General features: G+C 34.1%; 1 protein-coding gene across 2 annotated transcripts; it reads right to left on the bottom strand.

Moving 5' to 3' along the window:
• Positions 1–5,287: 5,287 nt before the first annotated feature.
• Positions 5,288–13,600, bottom strand: LOC107845288 (formin-like protein 5). Of its 2 annotated transcripts, none has more exons than XM_016689517.2 (7): positions 11,803–13,600; positions 9,399–10,077; positions 8,541–9,303; positions 8,259–8,461; positions 7,486–7,721; positions 6,199–7,056; positions 5,288–5,555 (listed from the first exon to the last, which is right to left on the bottom strand). In XM_016689517.2, the coding sequence occupies exons 1-6, from the start codon at positions 11,941–11,943 to the stop codon at positions 6,205–6,207; spliced, it is 2,874 nt and encodes a 957-aa protein (XP_016545003.1). In that variant the 5' UTR covers positions 11,944–13,600; the 3' UTR covers positions 5,288–5,555; positions 6,199–6,204. The 2 variants fall into 2 exon arrangements, with proteins under 2 accessions (XP_016545003.1, XP_016545002.1); XM_016689516.2 differs by having other exon boundaries at positions 6,204–7,056.
• Positions 13,601–18,195: the final 4,595 nt, after the last annotated feature.

Below are 18,195 nucleotides of genomic sequence, written 5' to 3'. Positions count from 1 at the left end.
TGCAATAAATAGGTAAGATTTGGAAAACAAGTAAGTATTGGAATGTCTTGACATCTTGTAGGGTGGAAACAAGTTCATTGGTAACGTAGGACATCATACAAAATCATTATGGATCACATATTACTGAATAACTTTGGAAACTTTCTTAATAGAACAATTGTTCACTTTCATGACAAAGATATGGTACAGAGTATGCTTTACATACCTGACTATCAACCTTCAATACTAGTCCCAAATGGACTTCTCGTCTTTTCGGATTACTTATCTACAATGAACATATATAGCAATCTAGTATTAGCGACCAAACGTCACAATTCAATTATTTGAATTCACCAAACTAGTGGTTAAGTAGTAAGCCTTAATTACACCATAAAGGGTGTCACTTTAACCCTCTTATACTCCAATTACATTCACATGTCATGCATATTCATACAACATCCTCCAATATCAAGTTTGGATTCATTTATCCTTCCAACCAATCCATTAAACCAAATTGAGTCATAGGCATAAATAATCATCAATTCAATAGTATATCACTATATCCACCTTCCATAACTCAATTACCATATCCACCTTCCACAATTCAATACAACCAAACCATGCAAAATAGTCCATAACCCTATTTCCATCACTTTTCAATAACAACCAATACATATAATCTTCTATCACGCATATACATATGGAAGAGAACAAAGGCAAACAATATTCATACCTTAGAATTCACCTCTTGATTATGCAATCCTGTTTGCACAAATAATAGGTGTCGTTCGAAGCTCTCGAGATGACAAACGCAGTTATCGGATTACTTTGAAATTTCTACGATTGAATCAAAAGTAATTTAAAGGTCAAATTTGGATAGGGTTTGTTCTTTCTCAATGATTGATGATGAAAATGAGTTTTTGAACTCATATACATGTATATATACACATATTCCCGTCCATAATATCATAGGGAATGACCAAAGTGCCTTTAAAATTTAAATAATGTCAAATCTGTCCTTTGGTGGACTGTTTTGATAAGTTAAAGTAGATCGACCATAACTCTTTGCTCCGATATCGGATTTGGGTGAAATTGGTATCGTTGGAAAGATAATTCAAAGGGATTTCATTTCATATAGAGTAGGCCACCCAGTTCATCCTGTACAAGGAGTTATGGTCGTTTGAAGTTGATCCTAAAAATGTGTTTTGAGAGGCTGAAGTAAAATGAGTATAACTCCTTACTCAGATGTTGGATTTGGATGAAACCAATTGCATTGGAAAGAAGACTCAAAGATCTTTCTTTTCATAGGTCGCAGATCTCCCAGTTCATTATATTAAGGGAGTTATGATCGTTCAAAGTTGACCCAAAAAATTGGCTGGCCTCAGTAGTTTGTGTGCAGGAAATTTTCCTGCACATTTACTATTCCCAATATCCCGGCCACCGTTTTATAGTTTCGAACGTGCTCAATTATATTCGAAACCTATCCGTTTTTGGAAATATTTATATCGTTGGAAAGATTATTCAATAACCTTCGTATGGAACCATCGACGGGCAAATTCCGGTATAAATAAAATAAAATAAAATAAATTCCATATAAATAAGACCAATACACGTACTTGAATACGCCAATACACATACTTGAATACGGGGTGTTACACTAATACGCCACAGGGCACTAGGTCAGCATAATATAATATACCCGGATCGGCAAATCACGGTTTTGGGCAATGAGTTATCTGAACTCGTGCCTTCTTCGAGGGACCACCTAACATCTCTTTGTGCCCAATTTTATCCATTTCTAAACATATATCATTCTGAAATCTAATGAAAATCTGGTTTCTATGTTTGTCTGAGTCTGTTATGGCATTGTCTATTTTGGTATCGTCATACCAAGACTTGCAAGTCATGTTTTCTGAGCCACAATGCATTAAGCATGATCTTTCATCAAAACATAGTTCAGACCACCCAAGCATGTAAATAGTATAAGAGGTTTCATGTTCCGAAAATATAAGTCAAAACTATGCAAAAATCCTCATCTTTTCAATAAGAATGTGGTGGTCATGAAATCCTTAACAAATCATGCAACTCTTTTCATTAAGTGAATATTCAACCTTTATCAACATGCACAACCCTCTTTTTCGAATTCAAAACCATAAATCAAATTATAGCATTAATCAAGACATTTCATATCATGTTTTTCAAGATGCATTCAAAACAATTCATAGCATATCATGAGTAAAAGAAAATCATAACAAGAGAGGGATTTTTCGTGAGTCATGCTCTCAATTCAATCATCAACCTTAAAACGCATGCTTACATATATACAATTTCAAATCAAATTGGGGAAGGTCTAAAGACCAAAATAATATCGTCAAAACTTCTGAAACATTATTATATTCATAAATCCAAAACCCCATTCTTTAAATCATGATTTCTATGCCCATGAGATTTTAGGAAAACCCGCCCGCGTACCTCAAATTATAAAATCTGAAAGATGGAACCTAGATCTTGATGGATGAAACCCGGATCTTGATTTATTTATTGGAGATCTTGGACTTAAGGCTTGATTTTCTTGAATTTCTTGTTCTTGGAGAAAACCCTAGTTTTGATCTTATTTTGAGAGTGAGGAAGAAGTTTTTGATGTTGTAAAACTTGTAATGATCGATTAATAACGCTTAAGGGGTGATTTAATTCGTGTGAAAGGTTTTTGGAGTGAGGGAAAGACTAAAATACCCCTAAGAAACTCAAAAAAATTGCATAATTGCATCAGTTGACGATCAGGGTTGATGGGCCGTCACTCAGGTGATAAGGCATCACCCAGGTCGCCATTTTTGGGCTGGTTTTCACCATTCACTGCCTTATCTGACGAACAGGTCTGACGAGCCGTCACACATCTGATAAGTCGTCAGTCTCGTCATCACGTTTTGGCAGACAGATACTTTGAAGTAAAATGAGCATAACTTTCTACTCTGATATCGAATTAAAGCGAAACCGATGGGGTTGGAAAGAGGACGCAAAGACCTTTCATTTGATATATATTATTCCTCCTAATTCCTTATATACAAAGAGTTATGGCCGATTGAAGTTGACCCAAGTTTCGACGTTCACTCAAACTCGAACGATAGAAAGCTTTCAACTCGTCCTTGAGTTTGGGGACCTCTATGATCTCAATTCATGCTCAAATAGGTTCCCATACTACATAGTTGATTAACATGCCAAATTTGCATAGGAGTTATGGCTTTTAGACATCAAAGCATAGAAACGACGGTTTTCGTTCTAACCCAAAATGCAGGGTGTTACATTATCTCCCCCTTGGGATCATTCGTCCCCGAATGATGGGTAGGAATGTTGAAGTCTTTAAGGTATGGAATAATGTGGACATGATATGTCTTCTAAGAAAGGATATAGGCGACCTGAAACATTTAGAATTCTATCATGAAACTGAATTCTGAGCTGACTTGACTTTACTTGCTTTAAGGAGTTGATTCATGCTGAGAGTTTAGGATTCCCTTGAAGTGTTCATGATCAAATCATACATATTGAATTGAGAAGTGATAACTTATACAAGTACGAATCATGAGACTACTGGACTTAGATCGTATCAGGGTATTACACTGTCTGAGCTAAAATTCTTGGGAAAATTTGAGATTATGTGCTGAACTCTTATGAACTGAGTCATGACTAAGCAGCTGAATCTGAAACATAATGCTTTGACTGAACTAAATTCGCAACTTACATGGATGGAATTGATTATCTCTTGGGATGGTCATATGCCTGAGACTTCGGATAGTAGGACTGGGTGAAAAGGTGGAAAACCACCGTAATTTGTCTGCCTAACTGTTAAACTGGAGTACTAGCTATATAGACTGAATTATGCTGGACCCTTATACTTAACTGGAGTATCTCTTCAACACTCTTTCTAAAGAAGTTCTAGTAGCATTAGGGAGCAAAGAATCTTGGGCATGAGTTACACAAGACACCCAATAAAGGATCTCAACATTGGCACTACTCTATAGCATGGAATATAGACATATAACTCATAAATTAGGATAAATTTTCAGGCCTTAGGCAATGCAACTTCTTACTTTCAGGCTTAGCACACTTCTAGAATACTCCCTTAACTATACTATCCTCTTCAAATACCATATACATTCGATTCAACTTATAATTCTCATATGGACGCTGACAAATCTTTCTATTAATATTAGCCTACAGTAGCTTAAATTCTTTCACCGTGATCAAGCCTAACTCTAAATCACAAAATACAACATGTCACCCACGATACTATTCTAAACTATATGATTCAACCTTCTATATCTTTTTAACTAAAATTTTTTTATTATTATGATTATTATTATTATTATTATTTTATTTATTTCTATAGCAGCAGCACCTAGCTTTTTTTTAATTAAAAAAAAAACAACCACTAGCAGGGATCGACCCGCGCAGTAGGTTGAAGGAAGCGCCCAAGAAGGACAAATAACACCACTAGGTTATCTAAGTGCCTTGTTTCATATGGTTCAACATTAATATACGTACATAAATATACATTTTCTACCTTATATGTATACAACGTAATTTCTTTTTACTGAGGGGGTTCGGGTGAACCCCATGCAACCACGTAAGCGCCCTTTGCGTTAATTTACTAACGTTTTAATAATGTTAATTTAATAACATTTTAATTACGTTAATTTAATAATAATGTTTTATTAAAACTACAATTTTTTTATTATTAGTATAGTTTTATCTTTAATTTAATATTTAAATAAATAATATTTAGATATATTATATAACTTAAATTCGCCCTCTGCTTTATAATATATATATACATACCCGCGCGATTTTTTCGTATGAGGCTGACCCACCTAATTAATAAATCTTTAATAGTGCTCTTTTTCCGCAATGACAAAAGAAATTAGATGTCATTTTCATCTTTGAGCCGAAAATAATGAAAAAATTAATAGTGAAAAGTCATTTAAAGGTCATATTTGTACAATTTTAAATAGTTAAAGGTTATATTTATGTACCGTCAAAGTTTAGGGTCATATTTATGTATTATGCCCTTAGATTTTAAGCTCGACGCGCCCAGTTTTGCGTGCTGAACACGCATTTTGCCACGTAAGATCGGAGATCATATTTGTGCAGTTCTGAATGGTTAAAAGGTCATATTTGAGCACTGTCAAAGTTTAAGGTCAAAGTTATAATTTGACGTGAAATTTAAGGTCTTATTTATGTATTAACTCTTTTTTATACCAAGAATCTTGGTATAAATTTATTGTTCAATTGCAATTAGGAATGAGGCACAAAATGAACAAACATTATACACTAATACTGATGAGTAACAAAGCTACCACTACCATTTCAAATTTAGGAACACCATAGGTTATCAACAAAGCTACTTTATTCAATTACATAAATAAAGAACAAGAAAAGAATGATCAACTAAACTGGAGAAAAGAATGATGATTTTCCTAACTACTCTTTAGGTACAAATGGAGCAGAAGAACAATATATATTGAAATAGAGCCATGTAGTAGATCCCTCTCTCTGTTAGAGCTCTAAAATAACTCCGATACCTGCGATAACGATAAAGCAAAATAAATTTCAAAAGGCATACCCAGCATAACCCCACGGTGTGCGGTCTAGTGAGAGTAAAACGTACGCAAACCAAACAAATTCAACAGGCATTTGGCTCTAACGTATTTTATTAAAAGGAGAATATAAATGCTAGTACAGTGTCTAACTTCATCGACGAAAAGTCTATTGCATCGAAAATCACTCTGTACTGTACAATCTAAATTTTATAAGAGATAAGCATACAGTAACCCCCCCTCCCCCCTTGAACTCAATTTTAGCGTATTTTTGTCAACCTTTTGTGCTGATGTGACGCTAAAATTGAGTTCGGCCGTAATAGGACCCCCCGTGAAGTTGGAGTGTGTCGGAGCAAATTTGGACATAGTTCAGGGGGTACTAGATGCTTTACGCACTTTATAATAGACAAAAGTGAGGCTTTACAACAACATATCAGGTGTAATCCGACGAGTGGTATCTGAGAAGGGTAGTGTGTACGCAAACCTTACCCCTAACTTGGGAGGTCGAGAGGTTGTTTCCGATAAACAAAAGTGAGCCTTTACCTAAAATTAGCTTTTGCAACTCATATTTGTCATGGATCACACAGCGTACGAAAGCCAGTTACTATTTTTATACAGTTAGATTTACCTTACCTTAAGAAGCATCATCATCTGAACTAGAATCATCAATTCTCTTATCTGTGATAGCTGGAAAAAGCTTCTGTCGGAGATCGAGGGGCGGTGGATTGGTGGACTCTGAAGTTTTACTTGCCAAATTCTCCTTCTTTGGCGTGCCGTTTAGCTTTCTCTGAGCATTTTTCACCTCTATGCATACCTTATCTAAGATTATCAGAAAATCTCGAACAATAACAAACAATCGTAAACCTTCATCTTTCCCTGCGTTACCGTGGAAATAATCTCCGGTGCTTTTAACTAGGGCCATAATTCTTTTTTCTTCCTCAAATAACCACATGATGTCAACCTCGGAGTTCTGCACGAAATTCTTTAGGGTCTGTTGAAACCTATCCTCGGCATCTACGTTCTTCATTTCTGAATTTAGGAAATCCCGTGATTGTTTTAGTGCGCGACCAAGCTTGGAAACTGTGCCTGTTAAGCTGTCTGCGTCTAGAATTGCGGCTTTCTTCACATTTTCAAGTTCACTACTCAAACCTGAAACAACCTGTAGACCAGTACTCCGATAATATTCCTCTGCGTCTTGAGACTGATCCTCGGGTAGATCATCAGACTTGACGCTAGACGCGCTCCCTCGATCCCTGGCACGGGCAGCTCGTATACCTTCTGAACGGATTATCTCTTGAACAACGAAATGCAACAACGTAGTCTTCCCATCTACCCCTTTTACATCTGATAGTTTCAGAAGGGTGTCGAGTTTAAATGCTTGAGCACCACCACGAAATGTTCCATCATTCATACGATTGCCCGTTTTCAAAACAGCCTCAAGGAGCTTGTGGAACAGCCTGCTCTTCCGGAGTTCCGTGCAAGCAGCCTGAAGCATAAAAGAAGATGCAACAAACACCAAAGTCGGGATAAATTAAAGAGAACAAAGGAACATTGAGGTTACAAATGCAAGGTGAAAGAAAGATGCCGCAATGATGAACAGACAAGTTTCTGGGTTCTATCTATCAGTTAGAACTGACTAAGTTGTTGGTTGCGATCTTCGTCAAAGGAGGAAATTGTAATGTATGTCATGAAAGTAGATGAGATGTTGTTTATCAAACTTCAGCAACAATATACTTCGTAGAGGAATAAAAGCATGTAAAAACACATTGGAGGAAACGATATCCATACAACTCACTGGTTCATCTCACAAGTTGACTTCGATTAAAATTTCAAGCAATTTTCGACCAAATTCAACATTTTTTAGCGTACTTCAACAAATATGAAAACAACTGCAAGTTAGGAACATTTATCTCACCTCCAAGGTAGCGAATGATTCTTTAACCATTGTTGCCTCCTCCTGAAGACTGCACATAAAGAGCAAGGATTCTAATCTCTTGAAGGCAAATGGAATATCAACCAAGACTTTCAGGAATCGTTCCGCAGGCCCAAGCCGAGAGAGATCCCCATTGTAGACCCTCAGCTTCAATTCTTCGTCAGAAGTTGGTGCCATCTTAAGCAAAGTTTGAACGAGTTCAGGAGGAAGCTCATTTCCTGAGTCAGTAAAAAGTATTAGTCACAAATATACAACCGATATTTCAATTTCCAAGAACTCGACCCAATCAAACTACACGTATACCAATGTTTTTGGCCACTTGATGTGAGGGAAGTACAAATTCTTCTTACAAGGAAAAGAAGAAATATGTAAAATAAAGTTACCGAATAGCAATTGATACTACCATTCTCATATTACCTACATTTACCTATCCCGAATAGAAGTCAACCATGACTGTAAAACAAAAAATATTTCCTTTTCCAAGTATTCAAAACCATATAAACTCATATTATCTACATTATCTTTACCATGACGAGAAAACTTCGCAAGAAAACATTTCACCTTTGGGAAAGTTATCACGACCTCAACCCGAGTTAATCATCATAGCACCCACATGTATGAGATGAACCCTTTTTCTTGGGTGGGGGTGGGAAAACAGGAAGTACGTTCTCCAGTAAGGTTTTAAGGACACTAATCAGTTTTAGTGTTTCTTAGTATTGATATATAAGGGGAGAACGAAAAGATCAGGAGATCACCTTCTTTAAGGGCATCACAAACTTCTTCAGTTGTCACGTTTAAGGCTTTAAGAAGAATAGCTAAATTCTGTGCCTTCTTTTGATCAATAATTTGAACATATTGGTTGGGAGCATCTTGGAACGTAGAGTTCTTCTTTGGACCATTCTTGTCTTTATCGGCATGAGCATAACCAAAGAGACTCTCTATCATCTCTTCGTCAAATCTGTGAAACAATATTCACTGTCCATTAAGCATCTTACTCAATCATAGAGCAACATCAAGCAAGAAAAGATAACACTTACTGGAAAGACCCTGATTTGATTTGATGCCAAACCATTGAATGGTCAGGATTTGCTAAAACCTTATCCCAGAAGAAAGGCTTTAGCTTCGTTTTAGAAGCATCAGCCCCTGATTCCTCATTTGAAGCACTAGAGGATGCATTTGATCCAAGAGGTGAAGGTCGAGGTGGCTTCAATCCAGTGGGAGGAGGACGGGGTGGAGTAGCACCGGGGGCAGGAGGTGGTGGCGGACGAGGACCAGCCTTTGCGCGAATTGGTATGGGTGGTGGTGGAGGAGGCCCTGGTGCAGGGGGACGTGGACCGCCAGCTGAAGGCTTCGGTGGTGGTGGAGGTGGGGCTGGAGCGGCGAGATTGGCTGTCTTGGCAGGAGGTATTGGGGGAGGGCTTGGACTAACAGGATCTTCAAAAGGATTCACCCTGCCAGGGGGAGGCCTAAGTGAAGGCTGTCCATGCATTCCCATCCTTCCAGGCGGTATCTGTGCAGAATCCCCGGCTAGTGGAGGAGGGATTGGACTAGCAGGATCTTCAAAAGGATTCAACCTACCAGGCGGAGGCTTAAGAGGAGGTTGTCCATGCATTGCCATCTTTCCAGGTGGTATCTGCGTAGAATTCCCTACTGTAGCCACAGCAATGCCAGTAACAGTTCCCAAAGGGATCTCACTTTTAGAACCATTAAGAGCGTTCTGCTCCATGTAGAAATTTTTACCCATTTTACCATTGGAATCATCACTGACTGAATAATTGCCGGCATTACCGTGTATTGAAGCTGAAAGATAGAAGTCGATGTCTCAGAAACATCAGTATACCAAAAACCAAGATCAATCAATATATATACAAGAGAAACAAGGAATGGAGACATACCAGCAGAATGGTCACTTATGCTTAGGCTAAGAAGAGGCCGCTCGTCATTCTTTCCCTTTCTGTATCCAACCCCACAAACCTTGCAATAGCATATAAAAAAGAGTGCAACAACAATAAATGTGACTGAAGCAGTCACAAGAACTGCAACCAAAATTGTTTTTGTGTTGCTTTTCTTATTTGATTGACCATCCGAAGTAGAGTTTTGACTAATAAAAGACTGATCGCTAGGAGCAGAACTTTTGCTTGAATTGTTGTAGTCGACAGGAAAAAATGGCTTCGAAGGAGGAGGGGCAGGTGGCGGAGAATTGGGAGTTTCAGAAGGGGAAGTAGCTGGAGCTGGAGCAGGAGAAGGAGCATCTCCAACTTGAAGCAATTCACGCCGTCTAGGTGCACCGTACCATGAAAAGAGGAAGTCCTTGCACCTGGAATACCAAGTAGGTGAATGCTCCTGCTCTCCGGAAACAGGAAACAGGAGATTTTTCTTCATTAAACAACCCATAAGGACTTCCTTATTGAGTACGTTGACATTTTTCTCTTTATTTTTGGTTAACGATCTTCTGTTCGAAAGAATTCCATGGCTCCCACTTGCTTCTTCTCCGGAACCACTAAACTTAAGATCTTCAAAAACTTCATTAGAATGTTCCAACTCTAGCCTACAGTTCAACCATAACTCTTCAGCCTGCAGCAGAAGATTACAATCAGAACGGCTTATGAATAGTCATTCTCAAAGATGTACAAATCAAAATACTATTAAATCAGAGGCAAGAGCTATTGATGCTTGTCCGAATTAAGGAACACGGCAGTAAGGAAACTTGAGGGACATTTTTTTGAATTGCCGTTGAAAGAGCGACTGAAGTATGAAAGAGCCACTTAGGCCAATGAAGTACATGTCTCGGCAGTATGAAGTCCCAACCTATACTGCACCTAGTTTTAGAGTTTAAATGCACCTGAAGTAGCCTTCAATAATATAACTCAGTGCCTAAAATGAAATATTCTCTAAGTAAAACATGTCTAAGCAAACCCACACTGTGTCTAACTTCAGGGCTTAAATGTGCCTCAAGCAAGCCTAAGCCGTTAATAACACTATAAGGGAAGAGCAATTGTCGATGACCCAAGCACAGTTGTCAAAGGCAAGAAGAATTGAGAAGTACCAAGGTTTGCTAACACTTTAAGCATAAAGTGCAATTAAAGCATGAGCTTTGGCAAACAAAGGTGCTAATGAAAACACATACATAGTATATGATATGTACGTAAGTATTTATATCATGGCGTTTTGGTAACGATTAAAATGTCACTTTGTCAGACTATATTTGTTGTCTAGACGGCCTCTCAAAGATTGAGTCAATGGGAAATGAGACACATGCCTTAACACCATGATGCCTCATGCCTACACTGAAGTGCCAGCTAAAAAAGGCGAAGTCCCCTACCAAAGCTTCTTAAGAGAGTATTTAACAACAACAACAACAACAACAACAAACCCAGTGTATTCCCACTTAGTGGGGTCTGGGGGGGGGTAAGATGTACGCAGTCCATACCTCTACCTCTGATGAAGTAGAAAGGCTGTTTCCGAAAGACCCCCGGCTCAAGTCACGAGATATCACACAAACACATAGTACAGCCCAGAAGCAGATGACAGAGTATTTAACAACATAGGTAGAAAAACAGCAAGAATTACCGGAATAGACACATCGAGAACTATAATGAAATCTGAAGTCAGAGTTTAGCAGCAATAAGGTGATAGTGCAGTACATTTTATTTTGGTCCCTTTTTAAAGTCTTATATCGGAAACAACCTCTCTATCTCACCTCTGAGGTAGTGGTATGAACTGCGTACACTTACCCTCCCCAGACCCCACTTGGTGGGAATATACTGGGTTTGTTGTTGTTGTTGTTGTCGTTTTAAAGTCCTATATTCTTAAAAGTGGTGGATCAAGTAATCCTAATTCCTTACCAATCTACTCTGTAGAAGCAATCCATGATGTTCAGCTCGATCCTTTTTAAAGTACAAATTAACAACGACAACATACCCAATGTAATCTCACAAGTGGGGTCTGGGGAGGGTGAGGTATACTCAACCTTACCCCTATCTTGTGAAGGTAGAGAGGTTGTTTCCGATAGCCCCTCAGGCTCAAGTGAAGCATATCAAAATCAGTAAGAAAAGGAAATACAGTCGTAAAGAAACCATATGGAAAATAATGGACAAAAGAACAGCAGCAAACACAAATAGTAAGAAAACAACTGGAAATGAAGAATACGCCAGCAGGAGAGTTATTAATGATAATGCTCATAAGGAAAACTAAACAACGCTCGACTACCTACTAAGTGAACGGGGAAAAAAGGCATTTAAAGACAAACATTATTCAAGCAGTACGTAAAAGTAAGTCAGCCAAAGCAGAAAGGAGTACCAATTCTTGATTGATCCCCACAGAATTGATTTGATTAGCCAGTAAATGTTCCTCCGGGCTTTTGCTTACAGGCTTTGCAGCCACTATAGTAAAAAGCACCACGATGAAAACAAACAATTGGGCTACACCTCTCACACCCATTTTGAATCAGCAACAATAAAGCGGACGATGCTTCTCACGAGAAACTCAACATATCTCAAACCTCGCTACAACACCAGAAAATCCCACAAAGATCAAGTATGTGCTATATTTACCACCAACCCTGTTGTAGTCTGCTGAAGAACACCTTTCGGATGTCGAAATCACGAAATCTCCAACAATAATCTTACTGCATTTACTACCAACCCCTTTGCAGTCTTCTGAAGAATACCTCTTAACTATCCAAATCACAAAATTCTATACAACAATATCACTGACTCACCTCAGATTTTCAAGCAAAAAACTCAAGAATCACTTGTATCAAACACCTCCTAACACTCAAAATAGAACAAAAGATCTTTCAACCCCCCTCTTCCAAATCCCACAAAAGATCAAGTCTTTGTTGCATTTACCGCCAACCTTATCGCAGTTTTCTCGAGAAAACCTTTCAAATATCCAAATCACAAACTTCCCAACAACAATCTCAATGACCCCACTTCAATTTTCAAGCAAAAATCTCAAGAAACAGTGGCATCAAACACCTGTAAGAACCAATACAGATGAAAATTCTACAAAAGGCCAAGTCTTTGCTGCAATTACCACCAAAGCAATCCCTTTTGCCTGAAGAATACCTTAAATAGCTAAATCACAAACTTCTCTACAACAATCTCACTGACCCCCACTTCAAAATTTCAATCGAAACACTCAAGAAACAGCAATAGAGCACAAGAACTTTCAACCCCCCTCTTCAAAATCCCACAAAAGATCAAGCCTTTGCTGTATTCACCACCAATTCTATTACAGTCTTCTCCAAAAAAACACCTAAATCACAAACTTCCCAACAAAAATCTCACTAACCCACCTCAGACTTTCAAGAAAAAAACTCAAGAAACTGTAGCACCACAAAACCAACAGAGCAAAAGAGCTAAAAATCCCACAAAAGTTCAAGTCTTTACTGCAATTACCTCCTCAAACATCCAAATCACAAACTTTACAGCAAAAATCTCACTGACCCACCTCAGTTTTTCAAGGAAAAACCTCAAGAAACAAGTAGAGCATCAAACATCTGGCAAAACCAATAGACCATAAGAGCTGAAAATCCCACAAAAGGTCAAGACTTCGCTGCAATTACCTCCTCAAACATCCAAATCACAAACTTTACAACAAAAATCTCACTGACCCCACCTCAACTTTTCAAGGAAAAAAAATGAAGAAACAGCTAAAAGTCCCACAAAAAGATCAAGACTTTGGTTAATTTACCACTAACCCCTTGCAGTCCAATCAAAAACAACACCTCCCAAACTACCAAAATACAAACTTCACAACAACAATTTCAAGAACTCAATACTGTGGCATCAAACACACAACAGTGAACAAAACCATAAAATACATAAACAAGAACTCAACTTTAACACAAAAAGCAACTAATAGAATCAAGAACTAGTCAAACTCAACAAGGCAAATAATAAACTCCAATGAATTGGTCATCAAAAAGACCAAATTCTTCTAGTTGGATTTATTTATCAGATCAACCAAAAAAAAAAAAAGAAGAAAAGATAATTTTTTTAGTGTAAAATAGAAAAGGAATTGTAGGAGGCTGAGGGGTTTAGGGAAGGCGCGTGAGTTGACCAAAGAAAATTCTTTGGTGGCAAATAATGTTTGGTATGTAGACTAAATTATCTTGAGATTATAATTTACTAAGAAGTGTAAAGCCCATGTCCGCACAGGTTCAACAGTAAAATATGTAGATTTTAATTTTTAAATTTTATGATTTATCTTGGATAGAAAATTTGAGCGGTAGAATATTTTCATTAGTATCATAATTGAAACCTTTTTTTAACCTTCTTGTTAAATTTTGCAATCAGAAATATAAAGAAAAAAAAGGCGTAAATTTGATGAAATAGCTTGAATCAAATATCCAGAAGATTATTGATTTTCAATATCGCAAAGATTAAGAATCATGTAAACTTACCCGAGAAAGAGAATACACACCTTAAATTTGTTATTATTTTGTTTAATTATTATTTTTAATACAGAAAAAGAGTGTTATTTTTTAATAGAGAAGCAAGAGTTGAGATTTTCTTTTCTTTATTTTATTTTTAAAACAGAGAAATGTTAATTAATATTGAGGAGCTGTAAAAAGTTGAGAAAGATGGCTATACATATTTGATAGAAAATTTGCTAATGTTAAGAAAGTGCGAAGTGTTTGATAGCAAATTTGTGATAGATACACAATTTTTTTGTACCTAGATTTACTTTATTTATATTTAAATTAGTTTGTAAAAATCTTTTGCAAATAATTTTTATACTTCTTTTCTTTAATTTCTTTAAAATATATTAATAAAATTTACTTATGTTTTATTCTTCTCACACTTTACTACATACATTTTATTCTCTTTAAATCTCATTATGTCATTTTACACTCTTTAAACATCACTGTACATTAAAATCACAACTGAAATAGCTGAAGCAGAAATTAGTCAATTTTTTTTATTTGTTAATTATTGTTATTTACGGTACTTTTTATTTCATTTTCAAATAATATATATTGCTTTATGTCTTCTTCTGTCCCGTACCAATTTACGTGGTACTAATATAATTTTGATAGTCAATCAAATATTTTATGTTGACATATCATTTTGTTATTCTTATTTCTCTAATACATAAATGACTTAGAATAAGGAGTGATATAGTAAAATCATCGTTCTAAAGACGAAAATTTAATTTAAAACATTAAGAGTTAATTTTTCATTTTATGTCTATTTTATTTTTTATAAATATTATTTATTTTCTTAATACCTAGATAACTCATAATAATTAATTAAGAACGATTGATTATGCTATTACTATAAAAAATAATATAATTTTATCATATCCAATAGTAATCATCGATGATTCACCGGAATAGTATATTAATTAAATATGGGATGCTATATTTGCATTTGCAAAATATGATATTATTAAATATTATTGGATAGTCCATTATATTTATCATTCACAATAATAAAATTTTACTAAATATTTTTTTTTTTAATTTTTAACTTGATACATATTGACCCAACACATAAGAAAATTTTTATTAAATATTTATTTTATTAAATTAAATTTATTAATTTTGCACTTTAAAAATTTAAAGTTAAGTTTAAATATTAGAATTTCTATATAAGAAAAAAATAATTTTAAAATTTAAATTTACAAAAATAAATAAATAAAAAGATTAATTTTCTATATAAAGTCAATTAAAATAATAAAATTGATTTACTTTAAATATTTATTTGCAATTAATTAAGATAATTTTTTATTTTGTCATGATTTATGCTGCATCGATAAAATTTTGAGAGTTGAAGAGAACTTTTATCTATTTTTAAAAAAGTATTTTAACTTGTTAATTATTATGATTTATAATAATTTTTACGTAATTATCAAATAATATATTTACTCCTTGTGTCCCAATTTATGTGGCTTTGATGCAATTCTGAGAGTCAACTAAATTTTTTATATATCTTTTAAATATTTTAAGTTGTTAATTATTATGATTTTCAGTGTTTTTTTTATCTCAATTTATGTGGCATTGCTAAAATAATGAGAGTCAAAAAAATTTCTATATATCTTTTAAATATTTTAAGTTATTAATTATTGTGATTTGTGGTAACAAATTAGTCTTGAACATGATAACTAATTAAATAAATAAAAAAAATTATTTTCAATATGTAGTTATAGTTAATTAATATAAATTAATAGAATATATTAAATATTTAAATTATTATGATGAAATAATGAAATTATTATATATTGGGGTATGATATATATTAAGTGGAAGTAACGAATTTTTTTGGTAATTGCATAAGAGGTGGTGGAAACCGCCTCTTCTATATAATAGAAATAGAAATGAATCGTTTTATAAAAATAATATAAATATATAACTTAATGTATTGTAAATATAAAAATTCAACCAATTATGTATCTTTATTAAATATATAAAAAATTAATTATATATTTAAATAAACTTAAAATAAAAATAAAAAAATTTTAATAAATGTATTATGTATCTCGATAAATTCAATATAAAAAAAAATACATCGAAATTTAATTACGTATCTGTACAAAGGAAAAAATTATATCTTCGTTGGTTGTATTATGTATCTCGACAAACCTAAAATCGATAAGAATGTATCGAAAGCTAATCATGTATCTCTACAAAAAAAGTATCTTTGTTGGATGTATTATGCATCTCGACAAACTTAAAATAAAAAAGAATGCATTGGGAGCTAATTTTGTATCTCTATAAAAAAGGTATCTTTGTTGAATGTATTAAATATCTCGACGGACCTAAAATCGAAAAAATGTATAGAAAGCTAATTATGTATCTCCATAAAAGAAAAAATGTATCTTCATTGGATGCATTATGTATCTCGACGGATGTAAAATTGTAAAAAAACTATCGAAAGCTTATTACGTATCTCTATACGGGGAAAATGTATCTTTATTGGATGTAATATGTATCTCGACGAACCTAAAATCGAAAAAATATAAAATGTATCTCTATAAAGTAAAAAACATATATTCGTTGGATGTATTATGTATTTCAATGAGTTTAAAGTCGAAAATATGTATCTTTATAGAAAAAAAAATATATCTTTATTAAATGTATCGGGAGTTAAATCTATATGTGAACAGATTTAAAAAAAAAAAATCACTAATTATGTAAAAAGTTGGGTTTTCAAAACAAGCAATATACCTTCATTTATCCCTTTACGGCCACAATTTTAAATTTTCTGCATATCCTAACTATCCTATGAACAATATTTTCATTATTTAATAAAAAGATATATGATCTGAGCTGCTCCATCCTTAATCAGAGATCGAGGGTTTGACCTTGGCATGGAGAAAACTCTGTTGGGATCGTTAACCCCGAATGGGGTTCTACCCAATGCGAATCTAAATTAGTCGGGCTCTAATGCGAATACCGGACACTGAATGAAAAACAAAAAAAAATGATATATGAACATTACAAATTACTTTAATTAACATTCTTCTTTTCAAGGGTATTTTTTGGCTTTTTGCATGAAGCCAGCTTTTAGTATTTTGTATATTAGTTTATTTTAATAGTGTTTCATAAAGCCAAAGTCTTGCAAAAGGTAGATCTTCACATGCCAAAGTGGGACCTACAATTGAGGGGGGAAAAAGTTCAATAATGGGAGAAAGGACATAAATTATATTTTGGATAAAATTATTGATACGAAAATGCTCATTGAATTTTAGTTCTCATTTTTAGTCATTTACTGACAGTTTTATATAATATTGATACAAATTTGATATAGATATGTATTCTATACAATAAATATATAATTTCTTTATGCATCTTATATATATATATACACACACATCACATTCATGCATTTATGATTCATGTGATTGATATTCTTGAAAGGTGTCTATTTGCTCGCAATTCTCGTTTGATATCGGATGAGGCAAAGTTTGTTAGTTCACGTTCTCATCATCTTTGGTAAAATCAACTCCACCGTGAAGACATTCATAAAAAAGTCCTACCGTAGTTTTAGAATATAACCCCAATTTAGTATATATATATATATATATATATATTATACAACAATGATACAAATTCTATGTACGTCATATTAAAAAATGCATATTTCTATACAACAATTATACAATTTTTACTCATAAATTTGTTGCTTTATTTTTTTACGAACTGTATCAGTATGGTATATGAATTGTATCAATAAAGTATATGAAATGTATTTGAACTACTTAGATCTAAATTACATAAATTATAAAATGATCATTATATGAAATTTGTTTAGTCCGACTGATTTTGAATATTTAATGACCCAAACAAGAATCAATTATTTTAAAAAGAGTTATAATATATAAAAAGAAATATATATGTGAAAAATAGAAGGATTCAACAAATTTTTAATTTTTACATATACAAAAAGTACTAGTGGGTATTATTGTTTTCACCTTAGGGAAAAATTGACACATGCCAAAAATATCAAGTGCAATATTAACAATATTTTTTAACTTTTTTTTTTTTTTTTGGTTGTTGTGGTTAATGCATTGTACCTACTTCTTTGAAAAGTGACATTTTGTATTCAAAATTTAGTGGATTCCAACTGCAATAGTTCACAACCATAAAACACAAAAAACTATCATTTCTCCAATTAAATTCAAACATATAATTATTCCACTAGTTATGAAAACTATTTAAAGAAAATCAAAAGGAAAAAATAT

This window comes from Capsicum annuum, chromosome 10 (genome assembly GCF_002878395.1).
Source record: "Capsicum annuum cultivar UCD-10X-F1 chromosome 10, UCD10Xv1.1, whole genome shotgun sequence".
Taxonomy (NCBI): Eukaryota; Viridiplantae; Streptophyta; class Magnoliopsida; order Solanales; family Solanaceae; genus Capsicum; species Capsicum annuum.
The sequence above is the reverse complement of the archived record's forward strand: the minus strand, read 5'-3'. Positions and strand labels throughout refer to the sequence as shown.

What these genes read in the sequence shown, in the direction of transcription:
- LOC107845288 (XM_016689517.2), bottom strand. Translation starts at nt 11,943, where the DNA reads ATGGGTGTGAGAGGTGTAGCCCAATTGTTTGTTTTCATCGTGGTGCTT. An exon ending in TTGTGATGCCCTTAAAGAAG is followed by an intron (nt 7,722 to 8,258) that starts GTGATCTCCTGA and finishes TTACTGACTCAG; the next exon opens with GAAATGAGCTTCCTCCTGAA. An exon ending in AATCATTCGCTACCTTGGAG is followed by an intron (nt 7,057 to 7,485) that starts GTGAGATAAATG and finishes TTTATGCTTCAG; the next exon opens with GCTGCTTGCACGGAACTCCG.